This window comes from Benincasa hispida, chromosome 8, assembly GCF_009727055.1.
Source record: "Benincasa hispida cultivar B227 chromosome 8, ASM972705v1, whole genome shotgun sequence".
In the NCBI taxonomy this organism is placed as follows: Eukaryota; Viridiplantae; Streptophyta; class Magnoliopsida; order Cucurbitales; family Cucurbitaceae; genus Benincasa; species Benincasa hispida.
Genome location: NC_052356.1, coordinates 15,724,206 through 15,749,968, shown reverse-complemented (window position 1 = coordinate 15,749,968; position 25,763 = coordinate 15,724,206). Strand labels below are relative to the sequence as shown.

The 25,763-nt window shown below is 34.1% G+C and overlaps 2 protein-coding genes across 2 annotated transcripts in view; one reads left to right on the top strand and one right to left on the bottom strand.

Moving 5' to 3' along the window:
* Window positions 1–17,575: 17,575 nt before the first annotated feature.
* On the top strand, window positions 17,576–21,190 carry LOC120083741 (laccase-13-like). The gene is made up of 6 exons (XM_039039592.1): window positions 17,576–17,692; window positions 18,763–18,914; window positions 19,369–19,613; window positions 19,697–19,828; window positions 19,924–20,877; window positions 21,060–21,190. Exons 1-6 carry the CDS (start codon window positions 17,576–17,578, stop codon window positions 21,188–21,190), a joined length of 1,731 nt encoding a protein of 576 aa, XP_038895520.1.
* Window positions 21,191–22,006: 816 nt separating this feature from the next.
* Window positions 22,007–25,763, bottom strand: part of LOC120083516 (cation/H(+) antiporter 24) — a 5,128-nt gene continuing 1,371 nt past the window's right edge. The window contains exons 2-4 of the mRNA XM_039039291.1: window positions 24,695–25,702; window positions 23,418–23,923; window positions 22,007–22,803 (exon numbers count right to left, since the gene is read on the bottom strand). Of these exons, the coding sequence (XP_038895219.1) occupies window positions 22,152–22,803; window positions 23,418–23,923; window positions 24,695–25,702 (2,166 nt within the window). The 3' untranslated portion in view covers window positions 22,007–22,151. The remainder of the gene's footprint in view (window positions 22,804–23,417; window positions 23,924–24,694; window positions 25,703–25,763) is intronic.

Here is a 25,763-nt window from a genome sequence, read left to right as displayed (position 1 = left end):
TTCCTAAATCTTTAATGTTAAGAATGCGATTAAAATTTCACATTGGTTAAGGAATGGAATAATCATAGGTATATAAGTAAGGACAATCATCTCCATTGGTATAAGGTCTTTTGGGGTGGTTCCAAGAATAAAGCTATAAAGATTTATGTCCAAAGTGGACAATATCATACAATTGTGGAGGTTTGTTGTTTTTATCAATACTTAATCCTAAAAAAATTTATCGAATGACTAACTTAGTTCAATGTTACAATTTACCCACTATTTTTTTTAGTAGAGATTTTTACCCTTCAATTTCTACCCATTTGACTACTATTTTAACTAAAATACATGTATGAGTCTTAACAAACTCACTAATTTCAATAATATTAAAATTCGCACAAATTTAAGTTTGATTGATTCGTAAATTAAAAATTGAAAAACTTTGTCAAAAACTCACAATTTTTTTTTAAAAAATTCAACTCTAGCTTTGTTGTTTCATTTTTAATCTGATTGATTTTGCACCATACATATGTGTTACAAATTCATTGATTGGAAGCGCATAAGAATAAGTTTTTAACAAACTTTTAAATAACATTAGATGATAAAAATGGCAACACTTTTTTTAAAGTTTAAAGTTAAAATTACAATAACCATCTAAGTTTGGAGTGCAATTTAATGGAATTTAAAATTTAAAGTGACATTTGATACAACCTAACAAGTTTAGGGTAAATTTTGATTTTTCCCTTTTTTTTTTTTTTTAATAAACCATCCTTTAAAATTTTAAAACGAGTACTACTATTCACATGCTATTTCAGAAAAAATGTGTTTCGTGGAGTTAAAAGAATGTGTACGGTTGATTTGAAGAATGTAGTAATCTTGAGGAGCTTAGGGAATTGTCTGACAGTTGGAAGAATTTTCTTTGTAGGTTATTTGAAGTCATAAACTTCTTAACTTCAAAATGAAGAAGAACTCCTCTATTTATAGAATTCCCACAAGTTAGGTAAGCTCGTGCTTGATTTGTTCATGGACTAAATTAAGTCTATTTGAACTTAATTTGATGACCTTTCACAAATAAACAATACGATGACCTTTCATAAATTGCTCGTAAGTACAACTAGGCTAAATTGTCATTTTGCCCTTGTAGTTACATCTAACTTCTTAAGTACCACTGATCCCTCTAATGAACAATTGATCATAGTCTCACTATGACTAAACCCCTTTTGGGCCAGGAGAGGATGAGGCGCCACATTATTCAAGACCCAGAATCAGCCCTTAAAGGAGCAATTTATCTACTTACCTCTACTTCAGGGAAGGAGTGAATTCCATCTTGTGTAGTTGTGTTCTCAGCTCCCCAATCAGACGAATCCCCAAAATGGTAGACTTGTTGAGTCGGCGATCTGGTCACTCTCATCCATACAAATCAAAGGGCCACCCTCATAGGCAGAAGTTCACAACTCACTCAGGATTGAAATCATGTTACCAATGGTCCTTCTGGTGAAGTGAAAGTCTTTATTATGAACGACGTTATATAATGAGACTAAACATTTCGTGGTTTGGTCTTATACAAACTCCTCTGTATAGATCCCTAATCGCATGTCTAATACATGAATGATTAGGATCAGATCATTTGTAGCACTTTACAACAATTGTAACACCTACAAAACGGGTCATACTTGTAGTATCACCAAGATAAGGTACCCAGCCTTATCCATCTAATACAGACCATTTAGGTTATCATTTAAATATGATCCACTTATATGTCTCCACATACATGTTTAAGTTACAACGATAAACTTGGATGTTAGTTTATTGGTTTGTGGTTAATGCAACTAAAATATCACATATTTTATAGACAAAGTAAATAAAATTATCATATATTATTAATCACATAAAAGTTTATTCATACAATGTTTACAAACTATAAGACCTTACAAGATTTAGGGCATCAACCCCAACAATCTCCCACTTGTCCTAAAGCTAGTGGGGTGTACAAGATAATAAAATATAAGTACACAAAAATAATAAATTAGAGCATAACACGCCCAGTACAAGATTTCACACTTACCCTAGTCCAGCCGTGGTCTGTCCCATAGATCATACTCTGCAGATGACCCTCAAACACTGTAGTTGTGAGAGCCTTCGTAAATGGATCAGCAACGTTGTGCTCCGAAACTATCTTCGTGATAATCACGTCCCCTCGATGCACAATCTATCGGATGAGATGATACTTCCGCTCTATGTGATTTTTGTGCTTATGACTCCTAGGCTCACGGGAATTAGCCACAACACCACTATTATCACAATAAAGTGTGATGGGCTTTGACATATTTGGAACAACTTCCAGATCAGTCAAGAATTTCCTGAGCCAAACGATCTCCTTAGCAGCTTCATAAGCCGCTACATACTCAGGCTCCATGGTGGAGTCTACGATGCACCCCTGTTTGGTGCTTCGCCATACTACTTTCCCTCTGTTAAGAGTGAATACTGATCTTGATGTGGATTTCCTAGAATCCCCATCAGTCTGAAAATCAAAGTCCGTGTATCCTGTAAGGATTAAATCCTTAAAACCATACAATAACATGTAGTCCCTCATTCTCCATAGATATTTGAGGATGTTCTTAACGGCTATCCAGTGATCTAATCCTGGATTGGACTGATATCTACTGACTATTTCCACTGCGTAGCAGATGTCAAGTTTAGTACATAACATCACATACATCAAACTACCCACGGTAGATGCATAGGGGACATGTCTCATATCTTCAACCTCTTAAGGTGTCTTAGGACACTGTTTCTTAGACAATGTAACTCTATGCCTGAAAGGCAATAGGCCCATCTTGGAGTTCTGCATCGAATACTTGACAAGCATCTTGTCAATATAAGATGCCTGAGACAGTGCTAACATTTTGTTCTTTCGATCTCGAAAGATCTGAATACCCAGAACAAACTGAGCCTCTCCCAAATCTTTCATTTGAAATTGGGTTGCTAGCCAGTTTTTAACTATAGTCAGTAAACCTACATTATTCCTAATGAGCAAGATATCATCTACATACAACAATAGGAAAACTACTAAACTGTTGATGATATTTTTGTAGACACAAGACTCATCAACATTTTGATTAAAGCCATAAGATTTGATCACAACATCAAATCTTATATTCCAAGATTGAGATTCCTATTTTGTCCATAAATGGATCGATTAAGCTTGCAAACCTTTTGCTCTTGACCTTGGATTATGAATCGCTCTGGCTGCACCATATAAATGGTATCCTCAAGCTTGTCATTCAGAAAAGTAGTATTCACATCCATTTGCCATATCTCATAATCATAATATGAGGCAATGGATAGGAGGATCCGAATAGACTTCAGCATGACAACAGGCGAGAAAGTCTCCTCATAGTCGACTTCCTCTACTTAGGTATAACCCTTTGCCACCAGTCTAGTCTTGAAGGTTTGCACCTTCCCAAACTGAATTGAAGTACATAGACTCCATTACGATATCATGGCTTTTATCCATTCATCTCTGTCAACATCCTCCATTTCCTTCTTATAAGACAATGGATCCTCAACCTCGCCATCAACTACCATATTTAGGATTTCAGTTAAACCCATATAGAGAATAGGTGGGTTTGCAACCCTCTCAATACGTCAAGGTTCTCTTAACACTTGAGGTGGATTTGACCTACTAGATGAACCTACTTCAACAACTCTTGCTTCGGTAATAGGCTCTTCAACAACTCCTGCTGAAGATTCATTAGTTTCTTTGGAAATCTCATTCAACATGATTTTACTTCTGGGTTTGTGCTCCCTTATGTGGTCCTCCTTAAGAAAAGTAGCATTTATCGATCCAAATACTTTGTTTTCTTTAGAATCATAGAAATAACCATCTCTCGTTCCCTTGGGATAGTCTACAAATAGGTATAACCTTAAATATGGTTCCAGTTTCTTAGGATTGGCCTCAAACACATGTGTTGGGCAACCCCAAATTCTGAAGTGATGTAAACTGACTTTACGACTATTCCATAACTCCACAGGTGTTTTGGCAACACTCTTAGAAGGAACGCAGTTCAGGATATATGCTGCAGTCTTCACTACATAACCCCAAAACGAGTCAGGTAAGGAAACATAACTCATCATAAACCGAACCATGTTCAATAGGGTTTGATTTCTCCTCTTTGATACACCATTTTACTGAGGTGTACTAGGTGTTGAGAGTTGGGATACTATTCTATGCTCTATCAAATAGTTTTGGAAAGTAAAATCCATAATCTCTCCACCTTGATCAGATCGAAGTGTGTTAATCGTTCCATTTAATGCATTTTCAACTTCAGCCTTGAATTCTTTGAACATTTCAAAAGACTCAGACTTATGTTGCATTAAATAAACATACCCATATCTTGAATAATCATCAGTGAAAGTGATGAAATATTCATAACCTCCCCTAGCTCTTATATTCATCAGACCACAAAGGTCTGAATGCACTAGCTCTAGAGGTTCTTTGGCCCTATGAACTTTTCCAGTAAAAGACCTTTTAGTCATCTTGCTTTCAAGGCATGACTCACACACAAGTAAAGAATTTTCTTCTAACTCGCTTTGAATTCCATTCTTCACCAACCTCTCAATCCTATTGAGAATAATGTGTCCTAGTTTTAGGTATCAAAGTTTGCATTTTCCTTAGGAGAAATTCTAAGTCGTTTATGTTGAGTTACAACAGTTTTAAACATCTCTATGTTATGAAGGGTTGCTAACAGCCTTAACACATACAAATTATTTTTAGTTGAGCAGAGCATACATCAACATCATTCTTAGTAATAAACACTTTATTATAAGAAAAGGTTAACTGATAATGATGTCCTAATAGACATTTTACATAAACTAAGTTTCTTTTTAAATCAGGAACAACAAATACATAATTCAAACTGAGAAATTTGTTCTATAAAGATAACCAGAGACCTCCCACTGCCACAGCTGAGACGACGTGCTCGATTCCAACTCGCATCGTCATCTCACCAGTATCAAGTTGTTGCTAGGAACTAATTCCCTGAAACGAAGAGCAAACATGATTAGTGGCCCCAGAGTAAATAATCTAGGCAGAATCATCATTCTCTGCTAAATAAGTTTCCAAAACAAATAAATCAGATTTACCTTGTTTGGCCTTCTTCTTTCCTGCTAAATATTTGGGGCAGTTCCTCTTCCAATGTTCATCCTAGTTGCAATGGAAACACTTTCCTTTGTCAACCCTTATTGGTTGTCTACCTCTTGGAGCAACAACTCCTGGGTTAGCAGCAACCTTCCTCTTTCCACCCTTCTTCTTCTTCCACTTTTTGGTGCTAGAGGAAGAAGGTGCAGACTTAGTTCCAAAGGTCGAACCTTTATAGAATTTTTTAGAAAATGAAGCAACATTTGCTTCATCCTTCTTCTTCTTACTTTACAATAAGGATTGGAAAGTCTGCAGCTTATTGAGTAGGGTAGTACGATTGTAGTCAATCCTTTTCAGAACAACATTACTATGAAAGTGCAGGAAGATTTCTAGTAAAGATTCTAGTACGATGCTAACTTGGCTGGCCTCATCAATGCTTGACCCGTTCATCTCTTCCATATTGAAGTGGACCATCATGTTGAAAAAGTGTTCCCGAACAAGTGACCCCTCTTACATACGTGAATTGAAGATGTATTTGAGAGCGTCATGCCTGAGCTGTGTGAACGGTTGTCCGAACATTCCCTTCAAGGACTCCATGATCTCACGTGCAGTGACTATGGGCTCGTGCTTCTTGGCCAAGACTTCGTTAAGGCTTGCCAAGATATAGACTCAAGCCTTTTTGTTTGCCATTTTCCATCGCTCATATGCTTCACGAACATTTCGAGCAGCAGTAGAAGGTGGAATGGGAAGACACTCCTCCATTAAGACGAAACGTCATCGATGATTAAAATCGTGTTTATGGTGTTTTTCCAACTAGCATAATGCTCGCCAGTTAATTTTTTGGCGGCAAGTAAACTTAGATTCACGGTAGCCATTTAAATTGCTGAAAAAGAACAAACTTAATTAAGCCTACTTACATTAAACCACCTTTAGAAAACTAATCAGTTTTAGCAAAATAGTCTAGTGTACTGATGACATGCAGAAATGCATGTCATCTTAGGCCTTTTACTTAGAATTATGAAGGTTGTTAAGCAGAATATGTGGCAATTATGCTAGGAATTCATGAGAAAATGAGTTTGCGTCGATCAACATAATGAATCTCGGCTAATTCGTTATTATACGTTATTATGCGTTCAATGTTCTATTTTTGTAGCTAATACATGAAATGGACGCAAACGCGGAAATCGAACCACCATAGACGATCGCATGCGAAGAAACTCTCCATCACAAAGGCGAACATATCGATCAATGCATGGATGTTGCGGTAATAGGCCGTATGCGTCCATCGCATGGGAGTTACGCTCGTCAAGCGATTGCGGTCATCATGTAGAGTTACGGTATTAAGCGAATGCGGTCATTGAATGATTGAGGCTATGCGATAACACATACTAATGGGATCAACGCAAGGTTGGTGGAATGAACGCATCAATGCATCTACCTTGAGAAAATCAAAAGATGATGTTGACGTTTCACCTACCACGCCGTTAGCGGCAGATGTTCAGAAAAGGACTAACGCACCGAATGTCAAACTCAGAGCAGTTCATTAATGTTGTCAGCGATCCAAGCTTTATAAATAGAAGTGGATGAGCAGAAATTCAAGTTATCCAAGATTTTCGCCTGAGGTTCTCCTAGGGCGGATCCTTGTGATCCAGACAAAATGCGTGAGAAGACGCTTGAGAGTTCTTCACTTCCTTCATCCATTTCGAGTGACGACCGGAGCCTTCGACTAGAGCTAGATCTCGAGAGAGTCAGCTCCACCGCCCATCCATGGCACTACTGGCAGCCTTGACACACATCCGCTGGAAGCAAGTCTTTGCTTCCAGCCGATCATTTCATTTTCCTTTCTTTTCTTATATTGTATTGTATGACATTTTATGATTAAGGAATTAATACAATTTGTTTTCAATGCATTTCTCTGTTTCCTTCGACTCCATCTCTATCTTCTTTTCTCAGCTTCTTTACTTTCATTACAACACTTAGTGAGATTGCTTGGGTATTGCTTACTTAGTCATGTGGATTAGGGATATGAAGCCTGTAGCAACCTACCGAGAGGTGTGCGTTGCTTGAGTGTATGAGTAACCTTATTTTCTTAGTGTGAAGCTACGACAATGCTTGTCTATAGGCTAACGCATTACTTGTCTATGAGTAAAATCAGCAACAACCAACTGCCCGGGAGGGTAAGTGGTTGGTCGCATTAAGAAATGTATGCATTGTTCACTAGAGATGGGAATAATCTTAGGTCAGCCAAGTTCATGCGGTTACCTTGTCCTATGAGCGCATCATTCATCATTTAGGCATACTTGATAGAATAGTCTAAAAATCAAATCTAAGACTCGAGAGAGCGGATTGGAACGCATAGGCAAGAATGGGGAATTTAGAGATAAGCTCTGTTTGCTATCACACAGCGTATGTGCCCTACAGATAGGATATTGCATGCGTCTAGGAAGTAGGATAAGGTGTTATGTGGCAACCATGTTCATGCGGCGAGAGCTAGTGAGCGGGTTATGGAGGTCTAGGCAGGCATAGGCTTCTCAGCATTATCGCAGATACACCGCATACGTTCTAGAGTTAGGTTCACGTGTGTATAGCATGATTGCATGGCTTGCGTTGACTAAGTTTGCCCTTGCGGTCACTCTTAAGGGTTGCAATGAAAACATCTCCGCATTTTATCTATTTTCCCATTCATTTGTTTCATGTCAAATGTTGTCATATCTCTACCTCTCATGCATATTCTCATTGCGTTGTCTGTTAGCTAGGAGTAAGAGTAGTGTTAATATAGAAACCCCTCCATCATTCTTTTGTTTAAACTGCCGTATGCACATTACCGCATTCATTTTGCTACAAGTCCCTGTGTTCGACCTCGGATCACTCGAGAAACTTGCGTTCATGTTATACTTGACGTGAACGCAAGAAAACTTGTGATAGGACGTATGATTATCGCATACATTCGTTAACACATTATCACTCCAACGCATGACTATCGACGCATGACTATAAACGCATATCTTAAGAACATGCATCGCATATTGCATCCACGGGATTTTAGTTGTTGAATAATTGACTTCTAATTTCCCGTCATCATGTACCCTAAGTGACATCTATTTTGCAATGATGCTTCAATAAGGTAAGATAAAAGTCACCGTAGGGTGATCAAGTGCCCCTTCACTGAAATGAGACATTCTTAACCATTAGACAAAAACAACTACTTGTAACTGTAACTAATAGTCACCATTGTTCGGTCATGAATTTGTGAACATCTTTAACAATTCCGTGTAAGTGTAACCCCTCATTTTAGGTTCTAAAGTCTCGCCCTAATGAGCCAACCTTAAGGAAAGCCGATTAGGACAAGAGACTAAAGCAACCATATCCATTTTTGGAGATCAATAAAGTGTCATGCAAAACTGACATCCTTTAGAGGGACACCCACGATGCCTCGAGGCGATGCATGAAAATTTATCCAACCTAATGAGAGAGACTGAGGGATATGTTGTCACATGTCCTGCTCCCACTTACTATAAACACTCTCTCCATTCACCTTGATATTAACCTACACAAATGCCACCAGTAGGGAGACACCCATGGTGCCTCGAGGCCGAGAGTAGATCTCATGGTGTGAACTTTTAGGGAGAAATGTGTAGAGGTTAAAGTGAAGTATCACATACCACATTTTTCTCCCACTGAGTGTTCTTCCTAGGGTTCATTAACTTAGAAAATCCGGCTACTGATTTTATTTAAGTGATTTATTTAATTTGCTAAAAAAACAACTCTTGCTTTTGCTGATTAAACAACTTTGATTCAAGTCCCATTAAACTCTTTAATAGACTTTCATCAAACTTGCATGCATGTAACAAATCTATCTAATTCATCTTTCCAGATAGGGGTGCGATGTTTCCATCGACTTAAGTACCTTAGCCTAGCCAAAATCAACCTTAGACAAAAGGTCCCTTATAGATATATTTGTTACATATTTAATCTTTTATTAGGAATCAATTTAATCCTATTAAACTGATTTAAAAGATCAAACTTAGATTTCTAATCTCATTGGAAACGTGATCTTAGGTCTATCTCAATCAAATTTTAAAACAATTTTAAAAAATGATTATAGCCTAAGGTTTGCATGCAACTCTTTATTATTGATTTTAATTCTAATTTCATTTATTATAATACTTATAAGAAATGAAATGTTATAAGAAATGAAACAATCAAAGCCAACCATCACATGAATGACATACATAAGTTAATTATAATAATTATAAATTAACCTAAAGTTGTGTCATGCTTCATGCAATGTTCATTCATTACTAATATATAACTTTTATATAAACAAGTAATGAATAAAGCTATAGCATACATTCCATGTAGGATTGTATCAACAACAGCAGAACCACAAGGATCATCTAAGCACTCAAATTCACTAATTTTGGCAAAATACAAAGCATGCTTTTGCAAAAAAAAAAAATGAGTTTCAAGACATACCTCTTGTAGAACTTCTTCAAAGCTTCTTCACCAACTGCTATCTTCTCCAAATCTTGTTGTAGACCACCTCAAGATCTTCCCCACTATTTTCTTGGTGCTCTAGATTGAGTTGTGGGACTCAAAACAAGCTTGAATCAAGGATAGAAGTAGAAAAGCTCACTGAAGAAAAACAGCTGAAGAACTCTTTCTTCAAACCAAATTTTCTCTCAAATCTCTATAAATTGCATGTTTGATTTTCACTGCAATCTCTTCATTATATTGCAGATCAATATGCAAAGAGAAGAGTTGCATGAGTTACAGCTCATGCTTGGAGAAGACAAGGCCAAGATATTGCTTCATGTGTAAGCTACTTAGGTGATGGATAATGGAAAAACCCTTTTTTCGATTTTGTGTGTTTTTGGTTTTTACTTTTTCAATTTTATCTAAAATCAAAATTTGATTTTATAAAATCTATTTTTATTTTTTTTAAAAATGAAAAAAATTAATTAATCTCATAAATTAATTATTAAATAAAACTTAATTAATTTAATATCAAATATTAAATTAATACATATCCATCTTTATATATTTAAATCATATTTAAATATATAAATTCTCCTATTCCATTTAATTATAAAATTAAACATATAATTATATCTCATATAATTACTAATTCCCTTAATTCTAATTTGAACGTTTCAAATTAACTTGTCACGCTATTCTAGAGCTAGTCCGTTACGAGCTAGTAGGGGGACCTCGCAGACCTACAGATCATGGGCTCTAACGATCTGAGATTAATTGGCTAAACTCATTAGAACAAATTAATCTCCATTCGTTGACTAATGGGTCACTCTACTAAAATCTCCATTCGTTGACTAATGAGTCATTCCACTAAAGCCCATAGTTGCACTCCCCTCACTGTAGATATATTATGTCCACATGATTTAACCATAATCAGCAAGTCGACCCTTCACAGGTTGTTCTGTATAACGGCTGGTCAAATATCAGTTTTACCCCCGAGATTACGTCTTATTCCTCAAGTCCCTATTGATCCTCTAATGAACAACTGGTTAGTGATCCAATCACTAAACCAAACTCTCTCAGCCCAGTGAGAGGGTGGGGCTCTTGTTCAAGATCTGGATTCAGTACTTGAGAGAACAACCTTTCTCTTACCCTAAATCGGGTAGGCGTGAACTTCGTCTTGCACCCTATGTCCTCAGCTATCTATCCGATCTCACCCCTAAAATGGGAGTCTTATTGAGCCGATGCTGTTGAGCCAACCCTCAACTATACAAATCTAAGGGCAATCCGAATAAACAGGAGTTCATAGTTAGCTCAAGATTAAGATCGAATTACCTAAGTCATCTAGGTGAAATAGTCAGTCTTAAACAGTAAACAGTGTTTATAAAGTAAGAGTGACTTATTTCTTGGTCCTGATCTTATGCAAACTCATTGCATAGGACACCCTCACTCCTCATGTCATAACATGTACGAATTAGGATCACATCGTATATAGCATTTTACAACTCTTTGTAACAACTACAGAGTATGTCGCATTAATGGTATTACTAGAATAAGTACCCAACCTCATTCATGTACCATAGATCATTTTGACTATTTGCTCGAACTCGATCCACTCTTATGTCTCCACATAAAGTTCAAGTACTCATACGATAGTCATGGGTCTTAATTTATTGGATTTAGAATTTCATACAATATGAGATCAATAATAAATATATTAATAACAGAAAATGTTTATTATTTTATAAACTACAAGATTTTAGGACATAAAACCCAACATTCCATGCAACTTTCAACCTTATATTATAACACTTATAATATAAATGATGCATGGATTATGCTATAATGCATGCATACTAACTCTTATATTATATGATGCGCGAGCATGCTTTATGTAATTTAAATCATGCATACTAAATATATATAACACTTATAATATAAAATGATGCATGAAAAAAATGCATAACCTATGGTGGGTCTTAAAAACTATATGACATACAATATGACATATAAAAAAACATACATACATTTGTATATTTAACTAAAATTGATGGACCGAGATAGACAATCTCAAAAAACTGGAAATTAAAGGCTAACTTATTACAAAATTGAGTCCACCGGTTTGGAACAAGTGAACCGGGTCTTGAACCGCTCACCTCGAACCGCTCCACCAAGAACCCTTGCAGCTGATCGTGTAGCAAACTTCTAATCGTCGAGTATAGATGATCGTTTATATGTGATCGTGTAGCTTTTGACTATGCGATGAGCATGAAAGTCTACACGATCGTGTAGCGAGCTTCGAGTATCGTATACTATGCGATCGTGTAGCTAATGACTATGCGATGAGCATGATAGTCTACACGATCGTTTAGCAGCAAGCTTGCATCGAGTATCATATACCGCTCGATCGTCTACCCATGGAGCGCCTATGCGATCATGCAGCCAATGCAACATGATCGTGTAGTAAACTCTACATGATCGCGTAGCATTAGCTATGTGATCATTTAGCAAATGCTACACGATCGTGTAGTAAATTCTACACGATCGCATAACAAAATATAAACGATCATTTAGCTCCAACTATATGATGCGGCAACCACCCTTTCATCTTTTCCATTGAAACGCACTGCAACTCTTCTTCTGAAGCCTCACGAGCGACTCAAAACTTAACGAATACAGATTCGATTGCAATTTATTGCCCACAAATGCAGGGGCCCTTACAAATTAACTTTGTAAATTTAAACATAAAACCATAAACATAGATTACTATCCCAAATCATCCATCAACAACCATCCACAAAGATTTATCATATAAACACAATGCAGAAATTAAAACCCACCAAAACTATAAATGATTTTAATACATAAATGGAATTTGGAATCAGAACTACAATCTGGCTCTAATACTAATTGAAAGAACTCGTTTTGAAAAGGAGATCCTTGAGTGGAAGTGGATATCATCCAAATTTCATTTTTATTAAAAACTAAATTTACAGTAAACATTCAAGGTATGCATTCATAAACAAATTACAACATGCTTTTTACAATAATAAAAAAAAAAAGGTTCAAGAAATATCACCTTTGAAGAACCTTTCTTCTTGTAATTCCCTCGAACAGTCACGAACCTCGAACTCAGCAAAAATTTGAAGACCTTCTTCAAGAACTTCACGAACCAAACAGAGACACTACCATAGTGAACCTTTTGTATTCTCAAGATGAGAACCCATAAGTGATGGGCTCTGGAGGGTTTGTTTGAGTTCAGAGGAGGAAGGAGATTGAAGAACACTCACAGAACAATTCTATGAAAAACTCTATCGTATAGTAAAGCTTCAATCATGCAGTTTGTTGTTTTGTTCGTCTTAGAAAGAAGAAGAGAAACTAATTTCTTTTATTCCTTTTGCCACAAAACCCAATAACCACCCACTATGGTGGTTGGAGAGAAAATAGGAATTTATTATTCAAAATAATAAAATAATATAAATAAATATGATAACTAACTTATCATATCATATTTATATTAAACTATATGTTATATCAAATATAACACATAACCTATAGTTTTAATATTGTATCATATACAATATAAACTATAGTTCCTTTTCTCTATTTTATGGCATTTAATATAAATCATATTTATATTAAATTTAACAACTATGAATCACATTCATAGAAAATATATTTGAATCCCATTCAAATATTTATTTCCTCCAAATAAACTATAATGTATTAAATACATTATAACAATTATATCATATATAATTGAATCAATTTAATTATATCATATATATAATTAAATTCTCTCTTATTAATTTGAACAATTCAAATTAACCCAAAAACTTATTCTCAACTAAATCCTTTTTGAGCTACCAAGAGGATCTTATAGATCTGTAGCTTGAAGCTCCAACGATACATGAATAATTAATTAAACTCTTTAATTATATTATCCACCATCCGTTAACTGTCGGGCACTCCACTAAAGACCGATAGTTACACTCTTCGCACTACAGATAATTTCTGTGTCCATTGGATATAACCAATCAACAGTATAATGACCCTTCACAAAGTGCTCATAAGTACAGTTAGGCCAAATTACCGTTTTATCCCCGTAGTTACATCTAACACTTAAGTACTACTGATCCCTCTAATGAACAATATACTTTTTATTAATGTTTTCAAAACTTAAGATAAGTTTTGAAAACTTAAAAAAAAATTCTAAAAACCTATTTTGATTTTTAGAATTCAACTAGGAATTTAGGTATTTTTTTTCAAGAAATATGAAAAGGGTAATTGAAAAATTGAGACAATAAACATAAATTTCTAAAACAAGAAATTAAAAACGATATCGTTACCAAACACGGTGCTATAAATTCATATTTGGTTAGCTATCATTCACACTTGTTTATTATTTTATTTTATTTTGATGTGGAACATTTTCATTGGTGTTCTAGTTACTTATATCACAAAATATTATCCTAAGCTGCCATGATTTTCAGAGAGTGTCAATTAGTAGGCTAACTAATTTGTTATAACGAATCTGACCTTCCCCTCTCTGACCTGCTCATTTTTATATACTGAACTACTACACATTGCCAATTAGTGCCTTGATTGATGTTTAATTACAAAATTAACTACTTTTGACTCATTTATATTATAAACAATTAATTCTAAATAACACTTATTAAAAAGGGAAAAAAAGAAAAGAAAAGAAAAGAATACATTAAGCCAAATACCATAGGAAGCTTTTTATATTATGTTTGAGAATGAACTAAAAAATATTGAAATTTGACAACGTTAAAGAATTAGGTAGTACTTTGAACCTAGTTTCAAATTTTATGTCAATTCTTTTTTCAATAACTAAACCATCAATGAAACCCAATTTTATTTCTTAAAAAAAATGTTTTGTATCTATTCTATATTTGTCCAAGAAAAAAAAATAGAAAACACAAAATACAATCTCCAAAATTTATGGTGGTTAAGGATATAAATTGATTTATTAATATCAGACATAAAACATATACAATCGATCTCGTTAGAGATTTAGTTCATGCACCTCACATATGATCTCAAAAAGAATACAACATCTAAAGTTTAGAGGTGCAAATTGATTTTTTCCCTATAATCTATTTATACAAGATATATACTATAATACTAATTTATATTATTGTAAAGTAACGTGGTTATTATTTTGATTTGACTAAAAGGGCTTTACTAATAGAGTTATTTTTCCTTATATCATATTCTTGAACGATGGATAGTTAGACCTCTATAAAATAATCATCTATATATCATTTTTATTCAAGACTTTTCATGTGTTCACCGATGAGATGTAATTAACCACAACTTAGATATAAATTTCCATAATCTTGTTTTTTTTTTTTTTTTCATTTCTAAAATGTTTTAAATTTATTAAAGTTGTTATCAATAATTGATATGTGAGATTATGATCGCATTCTTGTTTGATATATTATTCTAAAAAGTAAAAATATTTGAAATGTGGTATCTTGGCCGTTAGTATTCAATCAATCAAGTCAATGACAAAATTAGTCTAGCTAATGCACAATCACTAAATAAATCTTCCAAAACCAATAGTTTCGAAAAGAATCTAGGTCTAATAATGCCGCAGTCTTATTTATTATATATATATAATCTTTGTAAACTCAGTAATTCAGTAATATCGAGGATTTTTTTTTTTTTTCTACAAATTTAAATTTGATTAATATATAAATTAATCATTGAAAAATTCAATGATGATTTAACTTTTTACTAAAAATTTCACAAATGTTCATGTTTAAATCTTATAAATTTTATCTCATGCATATATTTTATAATTAATGGAAAGTATTTGAGAATATATTTTTTTTTTAGTAAATTCTAAAATAAAAGTTCAAGAGGATAATAACTCATCATTTACGTTTAATGTTACGTTTAATGTTAAGATTGTAACACTTATTTAAGTTTGAGGTACAATTTAATGAAATTAAAAACTTAATAAAAATTCATACCTTTACAAATTGAGAAGTATGATATGTAATTTTTCCTTATATATATATATATATATATATATATATTGAACTATACTCATTTTAGCGGAAAAAAATATAATAATCTAAAGATTTTGGATATACCTTAATTGCCCCGTCAATGTTTGAATCTCAATCTTAATTCTTAACTTCAATTAATTGACATAAAAACTGACCATAAATAAGCAAAACTTTCAAATGAGAAAAATAAAAAAACACATTGAATTAGATATATAACTTTTTTTGGGTTAAAAATACTATTAATTTTAATTCTTGTACTTTTAATTGTCAAATTTTAATTCTTGTCGTTTCAATAAATTTTCTCTTAAGTTAATTTTTACTGAAACTGGTTAAATAATAATATTAATAATAATTTTCATGCAAAGAAAGACAATATGTGAATATGTTATCAAAATTTAAAGTAAAAATACTAATAAATAACTTTTTTTTTATAAAAAATCAACAATAAACTAGTAGTGGAAACTAAATTTAAGATTTATTTAAAGTATGAGGACTAAAATTGGATAATTAAAAATTTAAAGACTACAAATTGAACAAATTTCAAAATATATGGACCAAAATAATATTTTAACTTTATTTTTTTAATACAACAATTATAGGATAGGCAATCAAGTCCCTCCATGGTAATTAAGCTGAGTTCATGCGTAAATATATTGAAAAGAATATATTTTATTTTTATTTTATAAAATAAATGGGAGTAGACAGTTAACACTCTTAGTTGAGCTAACCAATCATTGATTAAGACAAATTCCAATTACTAAACAACTCCAGCCTTGATAGGGAGATTTTTTTTTCTTTTTTTAAATAAATCCAATTAAAACGAAAAACAAAATCACAAATTCTTTTTTAAAACTGGACTCTTCCTCACTAATAATAATAATTATTATTTTTTCAATTAACGTAGCTCAACTGACATATAAATGTATTTAAATTGAAGAACTAACTATTTCATCCGTCCTTTTCTTTTCTTTTTTCAATTTAGTCATCAATCATCTACACCTTTTTAGTAATATCAACTTATTAATTTTATTAATAAATAACATATGTGGAAATGTCATTTAAATGCTATGTTTGACAAATTACTGCCCTCTAGTACCAAATATTAACATACTTATTCTTTAAGAAAAATGACAACATATTTATTTTTACGTAAAGAAATTTTATTATTTTAGTGGTAAAATCGAAATTAGAGACCATTTGATATATTTAGCCTATATTGAAAATCTATACATAATTCCCTTAATATTTTTTCCATGAATGGTATGATGTTACCACATGAGTTTAATTTTTTAACATTTTTTTTATATTTGTGCGTGTCCGAGCCAACTTACGTACACCTCGACTAATCACACGGAACAATCTACATAACTCTATAATATTTGAGTGTTAAGAAAACTCGTAAGATATTAAATCCTAGGTATGTAATGACCCTGGATTAAACTCATGACTTCTTAGCTTTTGACTTTTTTTTTTATGTTCCCACAATCATTAGGCGAATCCATAATGGTTATTTTATAACATTTTCTTTCATCTGATTCAAAACTTTTCTTACAAATGATCTAGTAATGTACTATTTCATTTATATACTCGTAATCTTTTGTAATCGTATCGAGAATGTGAATCAATAAAAATCTCAGTAGTTTCAAGATATAGAATTGAATGTTTGTGTTTTATGGAGAATGATAAGTAGTGTGGGAAAGAAGTGGGTACAACAAATCCCCATTATGGTTGGACCAAAAGGATTTAACCTTAAATCCTCAGTATACCTGCTGACTCTCTGAACCTAATTTTGCAACAAAATGTTTTTTTTTTTTTTTTTGGGAATTTCTTAAATTATATTGAATTTAGTCTTCCTTTTTCCCTCCTCTTTTTCTTGTTATAAATAGCTACTTTCATTCAGTTCCTCCATCAACCAAACACATCACAAAGAAACAGAGAGATGGAGGAGTTGTTTAACATGAAGTCTTTTTGTTCTTTCTTTTTGGTTTCCCTTTTGGGCTTCTTCCCTTTACTCTCTACTTTTGCTGTTGCTGAAACTCACTACCATGAGTTCATTGTAAGTTCTCAAAATCTTCCATTCCATTCACTAATCATTTAGGTTTCATTCAGCAATCGTTTGATTTTTCGTTTTTAAGTTTTTAAACATTCTGCCTATAAACATCTTTTCTACACCTCAGAAGTAATTTTTAAAATATAGTTTTTGTCTTGGAATTTGGTCAAGAATTCTACTCTTTTATTTAATTACTCAAGAAAAATAAAAATCATTGTAAGGAATTGAGAGAAAATAGACTTAATTTTCAAAAACTAAATGGTTATCAAACATGGTATTTTCTCACAATTTCTTACTCATAATTTTCACACTTTCTATCTAAACATTGGTTTTTTTTTTTGTTTTTGTTTTTTTTTTAAATTAATTTTATAAATACTACTTCTACTTCCAACCTTTGATATCTACTTTTTACCAATAATTTAAAAAACAAAGTCAATTTTTTGAAAACTTAAAAAATTAGTTTTTAAAAAGTTTTTTTTTTTTTTTTTTTTTTTGGAATTTGGCTAAGAATTCAACCATTATACTCAAGAATGTTGCAAATCATTGTAAGAAACGAAGAGAAAATGAGTTTAATTTTCAAAAACCAAAAATTAAAAAAAAATGGTTACCAAACGAGACCTACGTTTTCTTAATTTTCAAAATTTGGCTTTGGTTTTAAATACAGACAACAAAACATAGAAAATAATTAATGAAAGCGATGTTTATAGGCTTAATTTTTAAAAATGAAAAAATAAAAAATCAAATAGTTTTCAAGAGAAGTCTTCACTTTTCACATTCTCTATTGACCAATTCTTACCTGCTCGATAGACTATGCCCATTCTTTCATTCTAGCCAATAGTTTGACTGCAAAAATTGAGTGCATATTATTTAGTGTGTATCTCAAACTACACCAAATAAGTATCTACCATATGACAGTTTTTTATTTTTTACAAAAATAGATTATTTTTTTAAAAAAAATAGATTATTTTTATTTTTTAAACTATGTATAAAAATGGACAAAATGGAATTATGATGGACCTAATCATGATTTATAGATTTATATATATTATATACTAAAAAAAAAAATGAACGGACAGGTGCAACCGAAGGCAGTGAAGAGGCTGTGCAAAGTCCACAACGTCATAACGGTAAACGGGCAGTTCCCTGGCCCCACTCTAGCGGTCAGAGATGGCGATTCCCTTGTTATCAAAGTTGTGAATGCTGCCCGCTACAATGTTTCTCTCCATTGGTACTTACTAACTTTTAACAAAAATAGATTCATTCAACAATAATCAACAAATCTTATGTTTCAATAGAAAATCCCCAACTCTACAACTCTTTTCCAAAGAGGCTAATTCTTTCCATTTCTTTCGAATTATAGAAAGCTTTAAGAGGGAATTCTATGTAGAAGTCAAAAATATGGATTAAATAGTATTCATTCAAGAATTTAGCACCCTCCTTTTAAAATGGTAGGTGATACTTAACCGTGTTAATAATTAATTTGTTAGAAAATTAGATAATGCATAAAGAGAATTTAACTAAACATAAGGTGTTTTTAATTGGGATACTTTGAAACCAAAGATATAGACTCATTTTATAGTGCTTAGAGTCAATGATTTTCTTGAACTTTTTTTTATATACAACAACCACTCATCTAATATTTTGCTATAATCCAACATAATTTTGAGTTGTGATGTGGTTAGGCATGGGATAAGGCAGCTGAGGAATCCATGGGCAGATGGACCAGAGTTTGTGACCCAATGCTCCATAAAGCCAGGGGGTAGCTACACCTACCGATTCACCATTGAGGATCAAGAAGGAACTCTATGGTGGCATGCTCATAGCAGATGGCTTCGAGCCACCGTGTATGGGGCTCTCATTATATATCCTAAGTTGGGTTCTCCATATCCTTTCATAATGCCCGAGAGAGAAGTTCCTCTTCTTCTTGGTAAATGCAGATATCTCATAATCTTTATAAATTACATGAGCTACTCATTTCGTTGTCAAATAAATATTGGTTTTGTAAAACAGGGGAATGGTTTGATAGAGATCCGATTAGTGTGTTGAGGCAAGCACTTTTCACTGGAGCGGCTCCTAATGTCTCTGATGCCTACACCATTAATGGCCAGCCCGGCGATTTCTATATCTGCTCCAAAAAAGTTGGTTTTGAATAATTGATAAATTTATTATAATATATATTATATATATATATATATAAGGTTATTAGAAAAGAGTTTTTGTTTATGACATTTTGGTAGAGACGGTGAGGTTGGCCGTGGATTCTGGTGAGACGATTCTTTTAAGAATCATAAATTCAGCACTGAATCAAGAACTATTCTTCTCCATCGCCAACCACCAGATGACGGTGGTGGCAGTCGACGCAGCTTACACCAAACCATTCGCAACAAACGTCATTATGATCGGACCTGGACAAACCACCGACGTCCTCATAACAGCCAACCAACCACCAGCCCACTACTACATGGCTGCCACTGCCTACAACACCGCCATCAACGCCGCCTTTGACAACACCACCACCACGGCTATCCTCCAATACAACAATTGCCCACAACAACAAAAAAAACAACAATCACAACCCATTCTAGCCCAACTCCCAAATTTCAACGACACCCCGACCGCCACCCGATTCACCGACCAACTCCGAAGCCCGAATCAAGTCAACGTCCCAACCCAAATCGACGAAAACTTATTCTTCACTGTCGGATTAGGCCTCAACAACTGTACCAATCCAAACAGCCCTCGCTGCCAAGGCCCCAACGGCACTCGGTTCACTGCCAGCATTAACAACGTTTCCTTTGTTTTCCCAAAGTCCAATTCCATAATGCAAGCCTATTACCAAGGTGTTCCAGGCGTTTTCACCGCCGATTTTCCGCCGGTTCCACCGCTGCAATTTGATTACACTGGGAATGTGAGCAGAGGATTGTGGCAGCCTAGCCGAGGGACTAAGGCTTATAGGCTTAGATATGGTTCTAGTGTGCAGATTGTGTTGCAAGATACCAACATTGTAACTACTGAAAATCACCCCATGCATCTCCATGGCTACCATTTCTACGTCGTTGGTTCCGGTTTTGGGAATTTTAACCCAGCCACAGATCCATCGAGGTTTAATCTCGTCGATCCACCGGTGAGAAACACCATTGGAACGCCCACCGGCGGTTGGGTCGCAATTCGTTTTATTGCTGATAATCCAGGTCAGAATAGATTGTTTATACTTTTTATTTATTTTGATTCTCTAAAAAAATGACTATTATAGGGTAAAAAATTTAGAGTTTTTTAAAATAATAAAGAAAAGGTAATTAAAGTAAATAAGAAATTGAGTTTGTGAGTATAATAAGTGATATTTGACATTTTTGAGGTTGTTGGAAAACGACAGGAGCTTGGTTGATGCATTGCCATATAGACTCTCACCTTGCTTGGGGATTGGCCATGGTTTTTCTAGTTGAGAATGGCCAAGGAGAGATGCAATCTGTTCTTCCTCCACCGTTGGATCTGCCTCCTTGTTAAATTCTATTTTATATATATATATCTATCCAATATCCGAAGGCTTTAATTCCTTCCTCCATTATTTATGTTTCACTTCTCCATTTCATTGCCAAGGCAAAAGAAAAAAAAATGTATTATTGTTTCTTTCCCATATAATATTTTAGAGAAAAATAGTAACATCAATATCATCTTTATCTGAGTGAATTAAGCCTTATTTATTTACCCCTTTGCAATACAAATATCCTTTCTCCACCTTTTCAATTTAGAGGAAACAATTAAATTTAAGATTAAATTACAACCTATTTGGAAGTAGTTTTAAAATAATTAATTTTAACCAACGTCTTCGTGGGTGGTTGCGACAAAAAGAAAAAATGAGGAAAGAAAAATATGAGTATAGGTGAGCCTCTCTCTGTCGTACCCCGTGAGTGTTTTTTTTTTTTTTTTTAAATGCAGAATAAGATAAATCTTTAGATTTGAAGTCTTTTTCTTTCAGGTTTATTTGTGTGTTGTGAGTGGTTTTTTTTTTTTTTTTTTTTCTTTTTTCTATTAGAGAGTTTGAAAACTATTGTAAAAGTAATTCGTGAGCCTTCTTTTTGGAAGAAATCATTCTCGAGTGTTATAAAGTCTTATATTCTTCTCTCTAACCAACCGAGAATTGGATATAACCCTTGTTGGATTGACAATATTAGTTTATCTATTTTTTCAAGCTTGTGAGTTTTAAATCGTTTATATTCCACTTTTATTTAGAACTCGAGTCAATTAACGTTCTTTTTAACTTCTTTGTTGGACTCTAATCGATTAATGTGAGATATATATTAACAAAGTTACATTTGGTCATTGAGTCTAAGCTTTACATTTCTTTTCCTCAAATTACAACCAAACGATATATAGTTGGTTCCATGTACATAGAAAAATACATAATAAGAATAATAACAATCTACCTCTAAGGCAAATAATTACAAAATGTACAGACTGATTATTCCTACTGAATATCAAACCTAATTTTCCCACAAAGCCCAGAAGAAAACTGACCTTGGTCTCTTAAAACTTGTTGTTGCACAACCAACACAGAAGCAGCTGCAGTAAAATCCTCAGAAGCAACAAAATCACCAATAATCCCCAACTCATTTTCATTACTCCAATTTGACAATCCTTCAAGAAGCACTGGATTTATCCCTTGTTTTCTTCCAACAATCACTAACTCATAACAATCATCATTCATTGACTGTATTGCTGCTATTGTCTCTGCTCCATTTCTCACAACCACTTCTCTGTAAATCACTCTCTCATTTGTTTCATTCTTTACCCAAAACCAAGTCACCATTCCATCATCTAGCTTCTTCTCAAACTCATTGTCACCTCTTGAGTTTTGTGAAAGAAATCTCACTACTGATACACAAACGTCTACATTCCCAACGATTCTGTCTGCATAAGCAAGTGCTTCTCTTGCATCTGCTCCTCCAAGAAATAGAACAGCGAAGTGTTGAGCTGAGTTCCAAAAGGATTGCCCTACCATCGGGCTGTGAAGATTGCATTTGTCCACTAGAATCCCAACTGAACATGGCGCATGTTCTAATACATTTATGTTCACACTTTGCAATCCCCTTGCTGATTCCCCCGCTAGCCCGTTTCCTCTGCGTATAAAGATACATGAGTTATTCTTTTCATTATCAACTGTTTGTTATAAGTATCAGTGACAAGTACGGATTTCTTAAATCACCGATTAATCCAAAAGCTTAAATTGATGAGTGAAGACAAGTTTAATATCATATCATGGGACCTCATGGACCACTTACCTTGAAACTATCTTAAATCACTTATTGATAAAAAAACGTAAGCTGATAGGTGAAGCAAACTTAGAGCCTCTTTAGTAATTAATTTGAAAACAGAGTTTTGAAAACAGAATTGTATTTCATGTTTTCAAATATATATTTGATAATCGATTAAAAAATTAAATTGCAATTTAAACCATTTTTCAAAACATGTTTGATAATATATTTATAAATCATAAAACTAATTCTAGTTACTAACTAAATATTGTTTTTTTTTCTAATATAATTATGTATTTTAAAATTTAAAATTCAAAATCTGAATACATAGAAAACAAGAAAAATTTTGATATTTTTAAAATTTGTAGTGTTTAGATCATATAATTCAAAAACGGTTTTAAAAAATAGAATCCAAGCCACCTATGAATTATATATGTCAGAAAGACCCTTAGTATCATATCATCTAACAAAATATTTACCTGCTAGAAGGGAGGATGATGAAATTGGCCTTCTTGATCAAACCAAGCTCACAAATGTCTTGATTCATGGAACGCTTAGGTGCAACGGCGGTGTAGGTGTGTAACTTGACGAGCTCGGAGCGAGCTTCCTCGTAGAGCTTGAGAGCATTGTGGATGGAGTCGGAGGCAGTGTATTTGGATGGGGCTTTGCATTTTTTGTGGTCGATGAAGACGGGGGCGGCACGACCGACCAGCTCAATGAGATGGAGGGCATAGATGGAGAATGGGCTAGCCATCGTTGGGTTGGACATGTCTAGCAAATTCACCAATGCTGCTACGTTTTCTTGGTCTTCTATGCACATAACTATCCGCATCTTTGTCCCTGGCGGCAAGTGCTGGATTGTTCTCCTTTTGTTCACCATGTATGGCTTTGTCGGGTCGTACAATAAGCTTATTAGTGGGGATACCATTGCAGTTATCATTGCAGTCATTAGTACCATCATTGTGAACTCTGGGATCTTTATTATCTATCACCCAAATGTCTCCATTAGCAATACAACAAAAAGTAAATAAATCCAAAAACTAACTCCAACCAAATGGATCCATTGGTTTTGTTTGATTTTTTAACTATAAAATTGAACATCTTGATTTGTATTTGGAGAACACCAAGAATTATTAATTCAAATTGGTTTTTTGATTGGATAAACCAATCAAAACTACACCAGAATATATACACTTTTAGAAATAAATTATAACCTTAGGTACATTAGTATTTTAATTATTATAGTGCATGATTATTAAGATTTTTGTACGGATGACCCAATCCCAGATCGTTAATTCGGAATGACCCTTTTTAAAAAACCAAGGAAAACTAACTTTCTGCTTACGTCATGGAGTACTCCGCCGCAAGGATTGTATTATTGCGTTAGAGACGTCTTACCCATCAAGAAATGGTCAGAGTTTTGATGAAATGTTCATTTCAATTGCACTTTTCATTTTGAATCACCGTTGACAAATTGAGATCGCGGGTAAGTTCTTGTTCTTTACAGGGTTCTGATTGACCAACCAATGATTAAAAATGAAATTCGCGATTGAAATGAACATCACGTTAGACTCCGATCATTTTGCGATGGGTGAGACATCCTTAACACGATAATGGGGCCCAAGTGGTAGAGTGCTCTATGAAATAACCAAAATGTTAGTATGCTTGAATTGGATTATCCATAGAAAAATCTTTAAAAAAAAGAAAACCAATTATTATGATGCAAATCATATATGTATATGATATATGTACCTACCTTTTTGTCAATCCAATGGAGGAGGAGAATGATTTCAACTTGGCCTCTCAAGCACATGATGAAGCTAACGGCAAGCCCATCCCTAAGCGGCATTTGACAGTAAAGAGACGGAACGAGAGTAGCGCCAAATTTAAAGAAATGACCCGCCAAAGCCAGGAAGAACAATGGCGCCAAAGTAGGCCAACCAGCCTTAACCATTTCGAAAACATCAGTGTAAAGCCCCACAAAAGCAAAGGAAAATGGCATCAAAAGCTCAGAAATTATAGTCTCACTCCTCTCCACCAAAGTAGAGCCCAATGGAGGCCCATCTGGAATAGCCATACCCAACCAAAGCGGCCCATTAAGAATAGCAATCCCGAAGAAATCTGTTAAAAAGCCCATTACCAATACCCCAAGCAAAATAGCCACCACATATCCTTGCTCCACAGCCTGCCCTTCCGGTGTCTTCTTCACAATCCAATTCATTACTCTTCTTACACCAAACACAATGAAACCCAACAAAACAAATAGTGAAATTAGGTACCATATTGAGTTCTTGGAGTTCACTTCTCCTTGTAACGCTGCCTCGAATGCGACGAGCGCGTTGATCCCGACTGCGTCGCTGATTATCGAGATGGACATGGACATCCGGCCAACTTCGGAGCTTAGAAGATTGAGCTCGTGGAGAATCGGGTGGACGACGGGGAAGGCGGTGATGGCTAGAGAGGAAGTGACTGCACCAATGGAAGAGAATTTGGCAAGCTCTTTGTCCATGGATTTTCTTATGAGTAATGCAAATGTGATGTTTAATATTAATGGAACTACTACGCTGAAGGAGGCGATGGCGTATTCTTTTTTTCCTGCTTTTTTAATGAGACTGAGATCTGTTTTTACTCCGGAGATGAATAAGAAATACATGAAACCGATTAAACCGATGTTGCTTAGCAAGAAACTCACATCTTCTGGAAATAAATATTGTTTGAAATTCTTGTTGTGGCCTAGAACGGATGGTCCAATGATAAAACCTCCCTTTTACACACAAAACAATCAAATTACCCATAGTCAATAAATCATATGCTATGCTATAATA